We start from the raw sequence: 13,930 nt of genomic DNA, 5'->3' as shown, positions 1-13,930 counted from the left end.
ATATGGGACTTTACTGTGTATATATTATACACACACACATATATATATTCATACGTATGTGTATGAATATAAACATATGTATGTATATATATATATATATACTTGTATATATATATATATATATATATATATATATATATATATATATATATATATATATATATATATACATACATACATATATATGTGTATATATATATATATATATATGTGTATATATATACATACATACATACATATATATGTGTATATATATATACAATAAAACCTCCATTAAGCGGGCATTCTTGGGACCGAAAAAATTGTCAGTTTATGAGAGTTGTCCATTTACGGGAAGGGTACCCTAATAACGACGTTAAGGCTGTAAATTGTTTCTGGACTATTTTCAAGGATGAAAAAATAATTAAATAATCTACAATAACTATCGACAAGGATATATATTTAAACTTTAGGAAAGATAAAAAAGAATACATAATGAAGTTTGATATAAATACATATTTCCAGATGTAGCTACAGATAAAAGAATATAATTTTACTATTTGCATAGATACTCCAGTTAGAGATATGATATCAAATGGGAGCTTTCTGTCCTCAGTAGGTTTTAAATATTAGGTTTGCATGCCTTTACACTTACCTATCATTTGATAGGGAACATGGTTAATACCTGTTTGAAAGTAAACCTCCCACGATTCACAGGGGGAAAAAAGCAATGCCTACCTGTAAATCATGAGGACCTATGGAGTTGATTATTCACAATTGATCAACTATCTAGGGTCTGAATAAATGTTTCATTTGTAGGAACACCTCAAAAATTATGCTTCTGTTCTCTTTTTTACCTCATCTGTGTTAAATAGTCTTCAAATTGATAAGACAATTAAAGAAATTTTCAAGCAAGAAGCACATTTAAGATGTCATTTCAACTTGAGGGGTCTCATAATCTGCGTGGTCCAGATGAAAAGATCAAAAGATGCCGATGTCCAAATTATTTCAGGAGAGACAGTATCATTTTCTCTCTTTTCTTTACAAAGAAAAGGCAAGGTGACAGAAGAATGATTGATTCTTCATTACTGAAATGGCTTAACAATATTTTTAATTATGGATAAGGCAAAAAAATTTACATGCTTTAAAAATGGTGAAAAGTTGCATTTCTTCCCCTTGCAATTTAAAGCAGAAATAGTTTCTTTTTCTTCTCAAATTTAGAAAAAGTACTGTCCGGTTTGAAGAAATAGAAAATAACGTTTCAGGCTCAACATGACTGTTCGCGTCCAGTTACGGGAGTGTCCGCTTTGCGGAGAATGTACATAATGGTTTATTCATAGAAGATTCCCGGGGAATTAAAAATATATTCTTTTTGAGAGGCATCTGTTTTGCAGGAGTGTCCATAACAGGACGTTTCACTGTGTGTGTGTGTGTGTGTGTATATATATATATACATACATACATATGCTTTATATATATATATATATATGTATATACACACACAGTAGGGAACCGATTATCCGGAACGATTGAGACCATTCTGGATAACTGATTTTTCCAGTTTTCTGAATGGCTACAAAATGCCGTTTTTTTATTGTTTATTAAGCCCAACTAAAAAAAATATTTAGAAATAATTTTAAAAAGAAGAAAATATTATAAAGTAATACACATAAGTTTAAAAAGATAAAAAGGAAGAAAAAAATGAAATAAATAATATATTCAGGATTAATATAAACTGTACAAAAAAGGTGAAATGAAAAAAAAAGTATCGGCATTCTTTTTTTAGAAAAACTCATCCATTTTCTTTTGATGAAAATTGAGTTTTTGTTGCACGAACAACTGCTGAATCATATAAATTGAGATAATGTGAGATTCGTCTACAAACTGCTTTTGCTCCATCCCCTTAATCAGTTCTTTCATCAACTTGATGCATCATTCACTCGAAATATGAGCTTGATTTTTGTTTCCCTCATTGCTTTCTTCTACTTCGTTGTTGTCTGCGTCAGAATTCAAAACCATCCACTCCATTTTCGTTACTTCATTATTTTTTTATTTTCAAATGAGGAGAGAAAAATTGTAAGCATTTCTCTTACCTCCTTTACGCAAGGCAGACATTGTTTGAATTCTGGATGGAAAAAATATATTTAAAAAATTACTGGAGAAAAGAAAAACAAAATTTTTTACTTCATTGTTCTCAAATGAGAAGTGGAAAATCACGAGCACTTCTTTCCGATCGCGAATAAGGTATCTTTTGAATATAACTCTGAGAAGAAAAAAAATCCTTCAAAAATTTCTGCAGAAAAGGTATTTAAAAAAATCCCTCAAAAATTTCTGCAGAAAAGATATTTAAAAAAAAAATTTCCAATAGAAAAATCTTTCATCGAAACCTCTGTAACTTTCTGCAACAATATTGCCGTGATTCTGGCACACTATCTGGAAGAGTTTAACTTGGGTTTCAACATTTTGCTAAAACATTAATCAAAATCAGAAAGAAAAGCACATGTATCACAATCTTATTTCTTTTTAAGATGAGTGATTTTATTTCTCCTCCACTCTAGTTAAACATGAATTGGCAAGCAGACCCAAAAGCTGACATAATAAAAAGAATTCATGTTCTACCACATTCAAAATAAATGGACTGAATAACAAGTGCAGTTGCAATACTTGACCCTGAATCATTATTCCATTTCCTTCCCTGTCACTGTGCTCAAATAGCAAATAGCAGAAATAAATAGATAATTTTTTAAAAAATAAGAAAAAGTAGGAAATAACAGGAAAAGAAGGAGGGATACTACTACTGAAAAAATAGGAGCTCTGCTGTCCCTGTAGGGCGTACTTTAAGAGATTTCTGAGAATCAAAGAAGACGAATAAAATTATTTGTTTTAACTCTCCTACCCTAAGATTAATGAACATGATGACTGTAGTAACGACTCCCCCTGCTTAAGGGCCAGATGATAGGAAAACAGGTGTTCCACGAGTCACTTTTTCTCATTGAGCTATGATTGAAAAGAAACAACTAAGTAGTAGATGAGGAAGGGAATGATTGATGATATTTAGTAAAAGATTCTTGCTTCTCCTGATGGTCTCTAAAATTTAACATTTTTTGAACAAAGTAAAAAATTTTTAAAAAAGAAAGAGAAATTCTGAAGTCTTAAAAAGAAAAAAATTTAAGTGGCGGGAAAATTTATCGAATTTTGTCTGGTTTTCTGTTTTCCGGTTAAGAGGTTCTGTACTGTATATATATATAATATGCATATTTGTAATTAAATTCTATGAAATAGAATATAATATAGAATATATTCATTCTATAAAATGTCCACATTTCATACTTTGTCGGCAACATATGTATCTTTTATTTATTTTTGTCAGAAATTGTAAATTAGTGAAACTAAATCCTTGATAATTAGTAAATATTTCTGTTCCTTGTATAATAATTATTCCCTCTATATATATATGTATAAGATAAAAGAACAAAGAGAACAAGTAAAAAAAATATATAATAATTATTTCTTTGTTAATCCCTCTTTTCTTTCTTTTTTGTTTCTTTTGTGTTATGTACACACACACACACACACACACACATATATATATATATATATATATATATATATATATATATATATATATATATATATATATATATAATATATATACAATTCCTAAATGTATCCAATGTATGTATGTATATATATGTATGTATATATATATATGTGTATATATATATATATATATATATATATATATATATATATATATATATATATATATATATATATATATATATATATATATATATATATATATATATACACTTGTATTAAAATTGTCATTTTATCTGTAAACTATTAATTATAATTATAGGTATCCAGAATCTGGTGAGCAGTTCAACAAATCTGGTTTGCCTGGTGCTTGGGATTCAAAATTGGCAGGAAAGCGAATGAAATTGCCCCAACCTATAACATGGGAGACTCAAGTATCAGCCAATGGGAATAAGGCTAATGTTTGGGAAGGAATTATTGGTATTTTGTGATTTGATAATTTAATTTCAATTCTTATTAATATTGTTTTAACTTTATAATTGAAGAGTGTGTTATGTTTTTAATATTTTTATTAATTTAATAAAATTTTATTTAATTTTAATTTTTTCCCTCTGAAATTTACATTAAATTCTTATAATAATGTTTAATTAATCTTAATAATTTTAACTTTTCATCCTCAAAATCTACTCTGAATTTTCTAGATATCTCAAATGTCTTATCTTTCAAATATTTTCACAGATCAGTTTTTCTTATAGACTAAATCATCTGTCTTACTATGGAATAGAAATTATTTGCTCTAATATTTAGTGTAAAAGCATGACACCTTGCTTTAGATGTGATGTATAAGATTAACAATATTTTAAATATGTTTTTTTAATATGAAAAAAGAGTTGTAACTTAATGATCTATTTATTTTTGATTTAGATGCAAACAAACTCCCATACATGGCAATGCTACGAAATATAAGAAACTTGATTTTATCTGGTATTTCTCAAAAGCATCATGATAAAGTTCTGAAATACTTGGAAAATAAAGTTAGTTATATATTTGATAATTAATGATTATGACATTAATATTTTACTTTTTAAAACTTATTTAGTTTTTTCATTGTCTTCATCTTCCATTATTATATTCTGCTAATGGTGAAGGCATGTGTGAAGTGTTGCCATAGGTAGAAAGTTCTGCTCTACGCTACCTGCCGCCCATTTCGATAGCCAACAGCACATTATTGGCTAAAATGTGTTCTTCACATAATTTTCTTTATTTCAGTCGTATTAATGTGTCATATATACGTAATTACTGACAAAAATCTGTAATTTCATCTTTTTAAACTAGAAATCACTAAGGTATATTTTTTAATTGGAAAAATCTTACTTAACAATTAAAATTTTCTTTCACTTTATAGCATTTTTATTATGAGTAAATTATTTTAAAATTTCGTATTATTCATTATGAATTTATTATATACTCAGTGTTATGAAGGTTAAATTCAAGTTTAAAAAAAAGTAAATAATGAAATAATAAGAGAGACGTTTTGCTGCAGAAATCTAAAGCAAATAATTTTTTTAAACTTGTAGATTGAAACAATTTTTAAGTCTTGGGAAATATTGCCGAATATTAATACCGCTAATACTGAAAACTGACTGTACTCCGAGCCATCATAATGGATAAACTAAATAAGAAAAAGCAGTCAAAAATTCAAATATTGAAATGAAAATTCAATGAAAACAAAGGAAAGGCAATGAGTTAAAAGAACACAGAGAAAAAACTGATAATGAAACACCCACATTTAAAAAAAAAAAAAATATAGAGATATAAATACAGTTAGAATAACCAAATCAAAATAAAATATAAATTGCCAAATTTAAAAAAAAATTTCTTTAGAAATATTTGTAGTGCTGACCCCTTTTGAAAAACTTGAAAGATAGAGCAAAAACAGGAGAATGTTCGTTCACATCTTTCAGCAGATCAGGAATAATTCCTGTGGCTGTCTATGAGATGTCTATTCTTCCATAAATTATGGATCAAGTTACGCATATCTCATCCCCGTAAAAGCTGATGTTCGACTTTTAGACTTCTACTAAATCTTCCCTTAACGTCTAGTTTAGATCCACTGGATTATTTTGTGCTATGTGATTCATGAACCTTCATTAAAGTCTTCATTACCCCAAAGTGGCCTCCGGTTGAACTACCATGCAGTTCTTTCAAAATTTCCACAATTCTTGATTTGAGAAAGACAAGCTACAATTTCAAGCTCTGTCAATCATCAGATTCCAATTTTCTGTATAACCTGCCATTTCTAATATAGATTGAATCCCATAGAGCCCAATACTGTTTAGTAGCAAGATTGTAGATGGAAATGTCCTGCCAACTTTGGCTTATATTCAACTATTCTTTAATTTCAAGAATAGGTCTTACATCAGGATCTCACATTTGGGCTTGTTTTTCTCTTCATCCCGCGATGGATCAGGCTTCGATGTCATTGAAACTGTAACTTGGTGTAACACAGAATTTGCTGGCTGAACTTTCTTCTCTATTCTGAAGCTATATTGGCATCTTACATTGCAAGTCTTCCTCGATAATGCGGTAGCATTTCCATGTGCAGTACCCTTGCAATGACGAATCTTGAAATCATATTCCTGGAGTCTTATCCCCCTGGCTAGCTAACCTTATGGGTTCTTAAAATTTAAAGAGGTGTGATCAGTCCGGAGTAAAAATTACAATGAGGATATCATCCAAGTAAAGAAGACATGATTTATTAGAGAGTCCTCTTAGCCCAGTTTCAATAAGGCGCTCAAACGTTGCAAGTGTGTTACTAAAGCCGAATGGTATCACCTGAACTGCCTAAGTCCTGTGGTGAAGGTAATCTTTTCACTGTCATTAATATGTATCTCAGCCTGCCAGTAACCACTTTTAATTTCAAAATTGAGAACTATTTATTCCAAGCTAGAGTGTCTAATGTGTCAAGAGTGTCTAATGTGAAAATCCTGATGAGAGGGTAGCTATTTTTTTTTGTTATTTCATTCAGTCAATGTTAGTCGACACAAAATGAGGTTGAGCCATCTTTCTTCTTGACTAGAACAATAGGAAAATGCACAAGGACTCATTAATGATTGAATGACTTCATTCTCTTTCATTTCTTTTAGAAGTTTAGCTACCTCTTCCTGTTTAATAAATGGTTATCTCCAAGGATGTTGTCTGATGGGAGTATGATTTCCAGTATCAATTTGGTGCTGCATTATTTTTGTACGATCAACATCTTCTGATGTTCTGAAAAAAAGATTTTTAAATTCAGTTAATAATTTTTCTTCAGCTTTCTTTTGTCCATCATTTAACTTTGCACTCTGTATAAATTCACTCATAAAAGTTCCAGAAGACTCGTTTAATGCTGTTTGATAGTTTCTGTTAATACAGGTCACTAGAGCTCAAGTTGTCAACACTTCATCTTCCTTTAGAACTTTCGCTTTATCTCTCACATTAGCAAGTCTCACAGGTATTCATTTCTGGAAAGGTCTACGAGCACAGAAGCCACAAGTACTCCTTTGAAGTTGTTGTCTATATCTGGATATTCTATTAGACCATATCAGAAATTATCACAGAAAGGATTCCCAAAACCATTATCTCAGTTCTTGGTGGAATTGTTCTTAACTGTTCTAAATTGTTCTTAACTTTCATTTAATAGGCCTGTTTAATCTCTGGATTTCACTTTTTAAACACGTTGATATCTTCTATACTTGAGTGCAATTTGTTGTTTTTGAAGTCCAGTTTAAAATTATTTCCTCGTAAGAAGTCTAATCCGAGAATGAACTCGTCACTGATATCTGCCACGAATGCTGCATGATAACTCGTATCTCCAAATGAAATCTTGAAGTTGATTTTTCCATGAGCTTTGATTTTGTCACCAATCACATTCTCTAATGCAATGCTGGTCGACATCCAACTTAATTTTTCATCTAGTTTCTGAGCCAAATCTAAGGATGGTGGTGTTGGCTTCTGTATCAATTATCATAGTGCATTGATGTGCCCCATAATGTCCACTACTGCTGCCACTCAATGAAGAAATCAGCAATACTTTGATTTGGGGTTTCATAACTTCTAGTCACCTCAGCCCCGGAGATGGCCACAAATTAGTTTTACTGCTGCAGTGAAGTATGACTTTCACCATCCTTAAGTATGAGCAATTTTTACGTACATGGCCATCATTTCCACATGTTCAACATTTTCTTTCTTTATTTTTGTTCGTCTTGCTCTCTCTCAAACTCCAAAGCTCTCACAGAAAACTTCAATCATTTTCTTTAGACCAGCGTTTGAATCCGTGACTGATACTGCTCTGATAGAGTGGCAGACCTTCTATGAGGTTTGCTGAGCTGCCTTAATCTTGTGTGCAAAGACAAGAACTGGTCCCATAACCTTAACTTCAGCAAGTCTTAAGTGCCTTTTGCGTTTCTGCACATCCTGTACACAGTCTATGAAGTAGTGGAGAGCTAAACCTTGATGTACCTTAGGAGGGCGATTCGAAAAATCTAGATGCAATATTCTTTGAATATCAACGGCCAATTGTTCCAGACCTTTAACTGCTCATCGATAGCGGGACTTCAAATGCAGGTGACTGCATTCTCGGGAGCATTATTCCCCAAAGAGCAGCTCCAATAAACTTGAAAGGGCTTCAAAATCATTGTGTTGTTGAGCAAGTAAGTGTTCCCGAGATGTCCATTGTATCTCCTCTTAAAGCAGCCCCAAGAAAAAAGGCCTTGGCAGTTGAACTCTATCTGCTAGCTTCAGCGACAATGGAGAATTGAGTTTTATTAAATGAGTTAGTTTAGCATGTTTGTGTATAGATGGCAGCAGTATTGTCATAAATATAATCTATTATCTGTAAATAAAATATTAGTCCAGTTTCAGTCTCCACCTAGGTATGTTGTTTTATTTCATGCGACCTGCATGCTTGATTGTCGGGTTAATTTTTTAAGTTATGGGTCCAGAATGGCCCAAGAAATTAATAGATAACATTTATTGAGTTTAATATATTCATTTTTAAATTCTTTGCTGAATTTTAGAATTAAAGAGATAAATTATGGTCGCATGTGTTAACACATAGTTCGGCCTAAATACTAAACACTTAAATAAATGTTGTTTTTAACTAATTTAATGTAGCTATGTTTTAATATAAAATTTATTAAAACCTGTCGAAAATTTTATAGTTAGATTTTTAATAATTTAATTTTAACTTAAATAAAAAAAAATTAACCATGGATGAAGGGTTCTTTTAGCTATAAGAAATTGACAGGGAGGGCAAATTATGCTGATTGGAAGTTTGCCATGAAGATGCACCTAATCAAAAGAGATTTATGAGCTTATGTAGAAGGAAAAAAGGAAGATGCAAATTTAGATGCCAAAGCTTTGTCATACATAGTTGAAGGGGTTAGTGAAACAATTTTTAATGATTTGAGTCTTATCTAGTGGCAAAGAAGCCTGGGAAGTATTATCAAAAATTTATGATGATAAAGGAATAACTAGAAAAGTGTCTGTAATTAAAGAATTGGTTAACACTAAGTATACTGATTGTAGAGATATGTGAGACTACCTTCGTAAAGTGATTTCAGCATATCTGCAATTAAAATCAACAGGAGTTAAAGCAGATGAGGAACTAATAGCTGGAATAATTTTAACAAACTTACGTGATAGATTTGAACCCCTTACCTTGGCTTTGAAAAATTGTGGGGAAGAGATAACTATTGATAACGTTAAAACTAGATTAATGACTGAGGATGATAAACCTAATTCTGATGGAAATTTTGATCAAGCTTACCTTAATGAGAAGTTTAAAGGCAAGAATAAGTTTAACCCATTTTAGGCAGAGGATAGAAATTTTATAAAATGTATTATTTTCATTGAAATATGTTTTAATCATTAAGGCAAGAAATAAGTTTCATGCATGGAAAATAATATTTTATTTAAGAAATAAAATGGGGTGTATATGCACCATTGACCTGAGATCAATGAACAATTCGTTTAGTTCAACAGTTATATTTTTAATGGAAACATTCTAAACATTTTGGATGCAAATAGACTTTGCATTTGATACATAAATAAATTGTGTGGTTTTTGCACACTCTACATCTTTACATCCTCTGTGGGTGTTTTTTCTCTCCATGCTCACTTATTGTATGTCCGATTCTATCAGTTCGTACTTCTTTTGGTAGAGCTGCAGATGATAGGTGACCTTTGTTAGGATGGGTAACTTATAATGTACTTTCACCAGTTGGATTCTTTTTGGATTCAGATTTTAATAGAACAATAGCTATATAAGATCTTAAGTCTATAAGTGATATTTTTGAGCTAGTTGAAATTCTATGTAACTTCCATGAATTTATTATACTGCTATCAATGATGTTTGTAAATAATGTCCACCTTTTCTTACCTTGAATCTTGATGAGATAATTAGCTATGGCATTGTCATGTAGGTCAACACCTAACATATGCTGATCGTAATCCAAAAGAACGTTGAATTGTGAAATCACAACTTCTTTCTTTGTGACTATATCGTTTGGCATTTACAAGGGGCAAAATGGTAGCGTTATCAGTAACAATTGTTATCACAGCATTGTCATTTCATTTCAATGCACATGTTTCCAACGATTTTGTATTCAACACATTGTTTTTTTTCTTCATATTTTTGGAGTCATCCTATATACAACCAGTAATACGATTTTTGCCAGCTGTGCCAGGTGCAAAAAAACCCTTTTCTTTCAAAATTTCGAAAAAAAACTATAGGAGGAGAAAAAGCTATCGAAATAAATTTTGTGCATCTCATTTCTTAAAAAGCAACGCTAAGTAACTGCAGAACAACGCTTCTTCCTAATGGTATATTTTGTTGATCACTCTTAGCCTCAGGACAATAAAACTGAAACTCTAAATATACAATAAAACTCTGAAACCTTGCAAAAGAGTGAGTTTTCACATTTTGCTTGTTTCTCATGCATTCGGCCAATGGTGCGTTAAGGCACCATTTTATTTGAATAAGAAATTTTGATTTTTTTATGTTATGTGTTTTTTTTAAATTTATTTTCAGAACTTACAACTTTAACCCATTATAAAAACATGTTATAACCATATGTTATAAATCTCGTATGGAATAATTATACAGTTTCAAAAATTGGACTTTTTTAATAACCGTTTGAAGTTAAAAATTTAACCGTTTGAAGTTAACAATTTAGTGCGTTTTGAAAATTTCTCAACAGAAAATATTTATTCCAATGGTCTACATTTTTTGAGCCATCTTCATTAACTGATCTGTAGTCATTTCTCTTGTAGTTGGCATTCACTCCAATCCCACTTCTGACGCCAAAACTGTGCCAAGCACAGGGGTTTGTGTTGATTGGAGATGAAGAGAACAGTGTTTAGGACCCCCAAAATTTATTAGGACAATCTTTCAGAAAATACCGCTATTTCTAAGCACTCAATTACAGCTGAAATAGCAGTGTAGGACACAAATTTTACAACCTCAGATGATTCAATAAACTAACAACAGACTCCCAAATCAAAACGCTATTGCTGTCACAAGCAGACTAATAATCACTACTCTGTAATGCACACTCCTATTTATATAGGCTTGGCGACAAAGCCCCGGAACTTTCGACCTGATTGTAGACAATTCTTGTCTAACTCCCTAAATATTAATCCTATGGCTTCAAAAGTCGAATTTTCCAGAACTCTCATTTTGTTGCTAAGTCTCCAAATTTATTGCCAAGTTTAAAAAATGTCACCAAACAGAGTTTTCCAAAAGAAATGCATTAGGCGTTATTTCCTCTCTAAATTACGTTAGTATTACGCTGCTGTCTTGCAAATTTTCTAATTAAGCTGTTTATTTAGAGTCCTCCTGAGGTATTTAGCCATCATAACAAAAGAGTATTGACAAAATTATACACATACATACGAATTCATTACATTATTATTCATTACATTCAATAATATTTTATAATCAAATCTCCAAAGGTTCCTTCTACTTTCAGAATGTGATAATTATTTCTCCATAACATATTCTAAAGTTAGGTTGTGTTTTTTATACTATTGAAGTGCATGTTTTTTCTTCCTTATATGTTGTCTTTTGAATATGCTAAACAATATTGTGTGTCAATTTTTAAAATGGATTAAAGTTTCTAACTTCATTTAATAAAATATTTTACCAATTTGTTTTCCTTGTAGAATGCTGTAATAAATTGTCGACAAGTACCGCTGCAATTTTTTGAAGCATACAAAGTGGTAGAAGAGTTGAAAGTACTACTAACAAAAGATAAAGAGGAAATTTGCAAGCCTAGCTTAACTGAATGGAAAAAGAAACATGCTGAAAAGGTTTATGAAAAGTAAGGTTAAAGTTAAAGGCATTTGACTTATATCTTTTATATATTAAAAAGTGAAAAACTTGATTGATAAAGATATTAATTAAGGTGCTAATAAAAAAATTTGTAATAAATTTTTTAAAATTTAAATGTTATTTCTTTAAAATTAAAACAAATGAGAAAAGTTATTCTTAGATAGTTTGTGTCTGAAAATTTGACACTTTGTTAAAAATTTTGAAATAAAAATTTCAAATTCGAAATACAGTATTAGAAATTTCAAATCGCTCATTTGAGGGATCATTTTTCAGAGTGCTTAATACCATCGTAAATCCACGTTTCAATCTGTTTTTTCCTATTCCTCTATTGCAGTTAACGCAATTGATTTTATCCTAGATTTAAAATTTTTATATTTTTACGACACAAAATTTGAATAGGGTGTTTGAGTAATCACTTTTCGTGACGTTCGATTAGTGTAAATACCATCGTTGGTACCCTTTGCAGGGATGAGATTCTTCCGCGAATTTCCGGGCACATTTTTTTTGAACAAGTTAAAATATTTTATGAGGAATTTAATTTTCCGCGGAGCGAAAGCATGGAAGTCCTCATTCCTCCCTCTGAAGTTTCTCAAAAAATCATTTCCTAGGGATAAAACTGGTTGACCTTTATACAGGGATGAGATTTTTTCGCTTTTGCCTTTCGAATTTCAGCCTTTTTATCAAAAACTCGGATTCTCTGAAAGTTTTGTTTTTTTTAAAAAATAAATATCCCGTTTTTTTTCCCCTTGAAATTCAATCATTAAAATAAAATAATCATATTTATTTACGATTTTCAAAGATAAACAGAAAATTCAAACTACATCCTAGCTACTAACCCTTCCATATTTTTACTTATTTTAGCTATTTTCTCTTCACAGAAAATAAGATTTTCCGTATTTTTATTCGTCCGCCGGATAGCTCGTATTTTTGCAATTCAGGCGTCGTGACCCTGCCGTCTGGCTTGACAGCAAACGAAAAAAAAAATAATAAATAAAATAATAAACGTGGATTTGCAATGAAAATATTTATTTGCTTATTCAATTAATCTTGTAAATTTTTATTATGCCGAAACAAAAACAATACAAACAAGCCTTTTAGTCATCTCAAGTCCAGTCTCTCGCGATTTTAATACCTATCATCGATTTTCGTATTTACCTGATTTAAAAGTTTCGCAATGTGATTCTTATTTACGTTATTTAAACATCGTACATTAAGATTCTTAGCTACGAGATTTAAAAATCCAATATCGCTTTTTGTATTTATGCATTTTTGAAATCGCGATTTTATTGTCAAACATCGATTTTCGTATTTACCTCATTTAAAAGTTGAACGTTACGAGTGTTATTCAGGCAATTTAAATATCGTACATTGCGATTCTTATTTACGAGATATAAAAATCCAATAAAACGATTAGTATTTATGCTCTTTTAGAACCCTATGTAGCGATTCATATTCAAGCGAGCTTAAAATCCTATGACGTGATTCGTTTTTGCGGTTGTAATATCAAACATTGATTTTCGTATTTATACGAAATCCAATCCAATATAGCGATTTGTATTTACGTGCTTTTAAAACCCTATGTAGCGATTCGTATTCACGCGAGCTTAAAATCCTATGTCGTGATTCGTTTTTGCAGTTGTAATATCAAACATCGATTTTCGTATTTATGCAAAATCCAATCCAATATAGCAATTTGTATTTACGCGCTTTAAAAACCCTATGTAGCGATTCGTATTCATGCGAGCTTAAAATTCTATGTCGTGATATGTTTTTGTGGTTGTAATATCAAACATCGATTTTCGCACTTAACGTGGTTTAAAAATTAGACATTGTGATTTATATTTGTGCTATTTGAAAATTATGCATCGTGATTCGTGTTTGCGTGCTCTAAAAATTACGCATCATGATTTGGATTTCTGCATTTTTTAAAATTCGGTATAGAGTTTCATATTCACGTGATTTGAAAGCCTCATATCAGGACTCATATTCTCTCAATTTAAAATTAAAGCATGTGATTAATATTTATATATTCATACA

At 30.7% G+C, this 13,930-nt stretch overlaps 1 protein-coding gene across 20 annotated transcripts in view; it reads left to right on the top strand.

The window, feature by feature from the left end:
• LOC107451625 (telomerase protein component 1) overlaps positions 1 to 13,930 on the top strand; it is a 300,321-nt gene that overhangs the window by 115,578 nt on the left and 170,813 nt on the right. For all 20 annotated transcript variants that reach the window (XM_021147109.4, XM_021147108.4, XM_087155402.1 and 17 more), the window contains 3 exons: positions 3,842 to 3,999; positions 4,444 to 4,553; positions 11,725 to 11,882. In XM_021147109.4, the coding sequence (XP_021002768.3) occupies positions 3,842 to 3,999; positions 4,444 to 4,553; positions 11,725 to 11,882 (426 nt within the window). The remainder of the gene's footprint in view (positions 1 to 3,841; positions 4,000 to 4,443; positions 4,554 to 11,724; positions 11,883 to 13,930) is intronic.

This window comes from Parasteatoda tepidariorum, chromosome 11, assembly GCF_982258835.1.
Source record: "Parasteatoda tepidariorum strain Cologne lab strain chromosome 11, Ptep-v5.0, whole genome shotgun sequence".
In the NCBI taxonomy this organism is placed as follows: domain Eukaryota; kingdom Metazoa; phylum Arthropoda; class Arachnida; order Araneae; family Theridiidae; genus Parasteatoda; species Parasteatoda tepidariorum.
This window is presented reverse-complemented; position numbering and strand designations above follow the sequence as displayed.